The sequence below is a fragment of the Vollenhovia emeryi genome, unplaced genomic scaffold (assembly GCF_000949405.1).
Source record: "Vollenhovia emeryi isolate VEMERY1.0 unplaced genomic scaffold, V.emery_V1.0 DF940605.1, whole genome shotgun sequence".
Taxonomy (NCBI): Eukaryota; Metazoa; Arthropoda; class Insecta; order Hymenoptera; family Formicidae; genus Vollenhovia; species Vollenhovia emeryi.
The window spans coordinates 1-5640 of NW_011965761.1; the positions used below are offsets into that span (position 1 = coordinate 1).

The 5640-nt window shown below is 45.9% G+C and overlaps 1 protein-coding gene across 1 annotated transcript; it reads left to right on the plus strand.

Annotated features, from left to right (window-relative positions):
• The first annotated feature begins 1646 nt into the window (after positions 1 to 1646).
• LOC105555877 lies at positions 1647 to 5313 on the plus strand. The gene is made up of 7 exons (XM_012002918.1): positions 1647 to 1721; positions 1806 to 1851; positions 1945 to 2606; positions 2686 to 2865; positions 2957 to 3421; positions 3599 to 4606; positions 4657 to 5313. The coding sequence occupies exons 1-7, from the start codon at positions 1647 to 1649 to the stop codon at positions 5311 to 5313; spliced, it is 3093 nt and encodes a 1030-aa protein (XP_011858308.1).
• Positions 5314 to 5640: the final 327 nt, after the last annotated feature.

A 5640-nucleotide genomic window follows, 5' to 3' on the forward strand; every position in this document is an offset into this window, starting at 1 on the left:
TAGGAGGCCTTGTGATAGGGAAAGAAAAATTTTGGTCAATATCATACGCGTATGACGTGGTGTTAATGGCGACAAGAGAGGCAGAATTGAAAGAGATGATGAGAAGGTTCAAGAGGTATTTGAAAGGGAAAGGCTTGAGTTTGAGTTCGGAGAAATCAAAAATAATGGTGTTCGAGAAAGCGAGGGGAAGAAGAAAGAAAAGGGAATGGAAGTGGGGAGAGGAAGAAATAGAGGAGGTTAAGGAAATAAAGTACTTGGGATATATACTACAGAAAAACGGGGGGGCGGAGAATCATATAAAAGATAGGATGAAGAAGGCGACAATAGCGATGAAGAGGACATGGAGCATAGGAGAGAGAATATTTAAGGAAGACTTTAAAAGAAGAATGAAGATGTTCGAGTCACTGGTAGAAAGCGTGGCATTGTACGGAGCTGAAATATGGGGATGGCTACACGAAAGCAGATTAGATGTAATAAAAAGAAAGTACGTTAAATGGATCTTAGGCTTGGATAGGAGAACCCCGAATTACATAATATCAGAAGAAGCCAAAATAAAGGAGATCAAAATGAGAGCAATAAGAAGAGCCGCAAGGTATGAAGAGAAGGCAAGGCAGTCAGAGAAGAAAGTAGTCAAAGCATGTATAAAGGATTTAGAGAAGAACAGACCGAGGAAAGAAGAAAGTAACTGGGAAAAGAAGAGGAGAGAATTGATGGAGAGAGCAGGAATGGAGAAGAAGCAGCTGAGGAGAGAGATGGAGGCAGGGGAGGCGGCGGAAGGGTTAGTAGAGAGAATGGAGGGAAAGGAGAGAGAGGAGAGGAGGATAAAGATATACGAATCAAGATACAATAGTAAATATAAAGAGATTTTAACAGAGGAGTTACCAAAATATTTACAAGGAAAGAGGAAGAAAAAGGATAGAATGTTGATAGCCAGGTACAGATGCGGGAGCGAGGTGAAAGGCAGTGAACATTGGAGAGAGGAAGAGGATAGAAGATGTAGAATATGCCAAAGAGAGGAGGAGAACATAGAACATATATTAAAAGAATGTGAGGCGACGAAAAGCAAGATACAGTTAGAAGAATTTTTAGGAGAGGAGGGGAAAGGACTAGAAGTAATGAAATGGATAGGAAGGGTTAGAGAAGAGCTGGAGAAAGAGGAGGGGATTGAGGGAGAAGAGTAAGAAGGGAAATGCAAGGACAGTCAGAATGTTGAGTTAGTTGGAGCTAGTTAGGATGATATAAGAAGGTATAATGTATATATGTAAATGAAGGTTATATGTGTAAATGTATTATGCGTTTGTAAAATTATGTATGGGTGGATGCAAGTCATCCTAAGCCGCAAGGCAAGGATTAAAATAAAATAATAATAATAATAATAATAATATAAAATAATTGTGAAACAACCTAAAATAAAAACCATGTAAAAAATATTTTTTATATACATATATGTCGCAAATGACTAATCAATATGAAATAAATGTAAAATAAGTATAAAATAAACATTTTTTAACCGTTTATTCAACATATGGATTTTAAACATAAAATAAATGTTTTTTAAATGTTTAATAAAAGTTTTTTTAATAAACGTTTTACGTAATAAAAATTTGCAAATGTATCTAAATATGCTAAAATAAATATATCTAAAGATGATAAAACTAAAGCCCAAACGTGGACAAAAATTGGATGTCCATAAGATGTCCCGTAAAGGATATCCGTTCAAGGTACGACAATAGACATCCGTTAAATGTCCATTTCACGTCCACGGACGTTCGGACGTAAATTGGACTTAAACTGGACGTCCACAGGACATCCTGTGCTATCTGGGAGCTTCGTCCGCTCAATCAACCTGTGGTTCGTCGGTCACGCCCTCGAACTGAAGAGACGGTGCAATCGTCGAGACCCGCTCACACGTCTGCTCACCCTGCTCAACATTACTCGCCACAGCCTTGGCACTGATCAGCTTATCCACCACTCATTACTCAGCGCGTCTACTCATTGACGCAGGCTCAGAACTCACCTTCGTCACGGAGAATCTCATTTGGCAGCTCAACATCCCTCGTCAATACTCAAGTATTGTCGTCACTGGAATTACAGGCAAGGAGTGTACTCAGACACGAGGAGTCGTGTCACTTACGTTACGCTCGACACATTCCAACTCAAATGCCACAGTTCAAGCTCATGTCCTCCGGACAGTTACATCAATCGTACCATATTTCGAAGCAGAACCGGAAGAATGGCCGCATCTCAGAAACTTGGCATTAGCCGATCCAGACTGTCTCATCCCGCGGCCTGTTGACATCCTCATCGGAGCAGACGCTTACGGGCAAATCATCAAGCCCAATATTATTAGGCATTCTCCACTCATGCCGATAGCGCAACTCTCCATTTTCGGATGGCTCGTTCTTGGACCAGTCAACAGAGAAGCAAGACGCACATCAACGCATCATGCTGCTACTCAATTCAACGAGGATGCTCTTAATGAGCTATTGACGAAATTTTGGATTCAAGAGGAGGTGCCTACTCACGATGTCACTCAGTTCACTCCTGACGAGCAGAGGTGCGAGAAGCACTTCAAGACTACACGACTCTCATGCTTCTTCAGAGAGGTACATCGTCAGGATTCTACTTAACTCACCAGTAGATCTTTTGGGTGATTCTTACAACGTCGCTCATCAATGTCTGAAGGGATTACGCAGACGATTCTCAAGAGATGTGAATTATCAACGTCTCTATCAACAATTCATGATTGACTACGAGACACTCAACCACATGACGAAGGCATCATCCATCTCCAGTCATCGCTCACATTTTCACCTGCCACATCACGGTGTTCTCAAGCCGGACAGTATTATAACGAAACTGCAGGTAGTTTTTAATGGCTCTAGCGCATCCACATCAGGCTACTCGGTCAACGACCTCATGTACACTGGAGCAAAGCTACATCTGAACATCTCAGATGTTCTACCATGGATACGTAGACATCGTTACATTTTCGCTATGGACATCACCAAAATGGACAGATCGATTCAGATTCACAAGGATGACTGGGAGTTACAGCGGGATACTCTGGATGGACAATCAGCTCAATGAGGTGCCATATCATTCAACAACGGTCACTTACGGGACGAAGGTCGCACCATTCTCAGCCGTACGGACCTTGTTACAATTAGCAGAAGACGAAGGACATAGTTTCCCACTGGCTGTGCCAGCTATCACTCACGGCAGATATGTCGATGACATATTTGGTGGTGCAGATACCGTGCAACAATTACAGGAGGTTGCACCTCAACTAAGGGACCTCTGCATGGCGGGCGGCTTTCCGCTAGCAAAATGGCATGCAACTCATCTCGACATACTCAAGACTGTCACCGACAGCCAAGACCAAGGCTTACCAATCACCTTCGACGATTGCGCAACCAAGGTACTCGGACTCAAATGGCTCCCTCAAGAAGATACATTTGCATTCTCAACTAGGAACTCACGCACTGAAGGCAGACTCACAAAACGCCTCGTCTTATCTGAAGTGGCTCAGATGAAGTGACTCGATCCACTTGGTTTTGCATCACCCGTCGTGATCAAGGCCAAAATTCTCTTGCAGGAGCTATGGCTGCACAAGCTCCAATGGGATGACCCACTGACATCCCAGCTTTCAACCCGGTGGCTCATCCGCAGAGAAGAACTCATAGGCTTGGCCAAGCTCTCGATACCTAGATGGTTCAACACTTGGAGCACCTCTTCTGTGGAACTGCAAGGCTTCTCTGACGCTTCTCAATTAGCAATGACTGCAGTCGTGTACATCTCCGTTCACGACTCAACTGGATCCACGTCTTCACTTGGGTGCTCCAAAACTAAGGTAGCACCTCTCAAGAGGCTCTCAATCCCTCGACTTGAACTCACGACTGCTCTACTGCTCTCTCGACTCATGCAATACGTCAAAGCCACTTTAAACATGGACGTAACGGCAACTCACCTGTGGACGGAATCTCTAGTGACACTCTCATGGATCAGATCTCATGCATCACGCTGGAAGGATTTTGTCAGAAACAGGGTGGCTCAAATTGAAGAACTCACTCCAGCTGCTCACTGGAGATACATACCTGGAACTTCCAATTCGGCTGATTGCGCATCACAAGGCCTCACGACTGCTCAGCTTCAAAACCACTCACTTTGGTGGACGGGACCACCATGGATACTCAATCCAGACTTATGGCCGTCGCAACCAGCACTCTCCGAAGAGTTGAGTGCAACAGAAGTTCACCCAGGCGTTTCGCTATTGACGGTTACGCCAAGGACTGATTCTCAATGGGAACTCATCTACAGGTACTCAAGCCTCACTAAACTATTGAGGATTACAGCTCTCTGTTTCAGATTCGTCTCACGGTTGAGGAAGGTCCACGACTCATTGCCTGTTAGACACATCTCTCCAGAGACCTTGGAGAAAGCGAGGCTCTTCTGGATTCAGGCAGCTCAAGCAACGTACCTCTCTCACGAGCTCAAGGCGCTACAAGCAGACTCACCGTTGGCAAAGGCACACGCATTCAACCGATTAACTGCGTACATCGACGCTCAAGGAGTCATTCGCGTCGGCGGACGACTCGCTCACGCAGTTCTTTGACTCGATGCGAAACATCCTACAATTTGCCTCGTTACTCTCAGCTATCATCATTGATCATCGCTCACGCTCATCAACGGACTCTACATGGAGGCACGCAGCTTACGCTGTCGCACATCCGACAACAGTACTGGATTCTCGGCGGAAGGGCTCCTGTCAAGTCTTACATTCTGCGGTGTGTCACGTGTGCTCGGCAGAGGGGGATCCGTGCTCATCAACTGATGGGCCAACTACCCTTCTCTCGGGTTACGCAGACACGACCGTTCACTTATACAGGTGTGGACTACGCAGGGCCACTCACCGTCAAAACGTGGAAAGGAAGAGGTGCCAAGACCACTAAAGGCTGGATTTACGTCTTTGTCTGCTTCTCAACTTCAGCAGTACACCTAGAGGCGGTCAGTGACTACTCATCCGAAGGGTTCATTGCCGCCCATCGACGCTTCTCATCCAGACGCGGCATTGCTCACACCTCACAATCAAACTGCGGCACCAATTTCATCGACGCGGATACAGTTCTCAAAAGGCTGTTTATCCAGAGCACTCAAAACCATCAACGCATTTCTCAACTGCTCTCGCAAGACAACACCCGATGGGAGTTCAATCTCCCAGCGACACCTCACAGGGGAGGAAAATGGGAGGCCGTCGTAAAACCAAAAGTATCACCTACGGCGCACTATTGGAGAAGGCGTGCTCACCTTTGAGGAGCTCACCACATTGCTCACTCAAATTGAGGCAATTCTCAACTCGCGACCTCTCGAACCATTGAGTGACGACTCAGAAGACATCTCAGCACTCACGCCAGGTCACTTCCTCGTAGGAAGCCCCCTCACCGCCATACCAGAGCCATCACTCACTGACCTGGCCATCTCAAGACTCTCACGATGGCAACTCATCCAGCAAAAGGCACCATAGGAACAACGAGATCAAGATCGGATCATTGGTGCTCATCACCGACGAGCGGCTACCACCATGCAAATGGCCGTTAGCCCGGATAACAGCCCTACATCCTGGGAAGGATGGACTCGTGC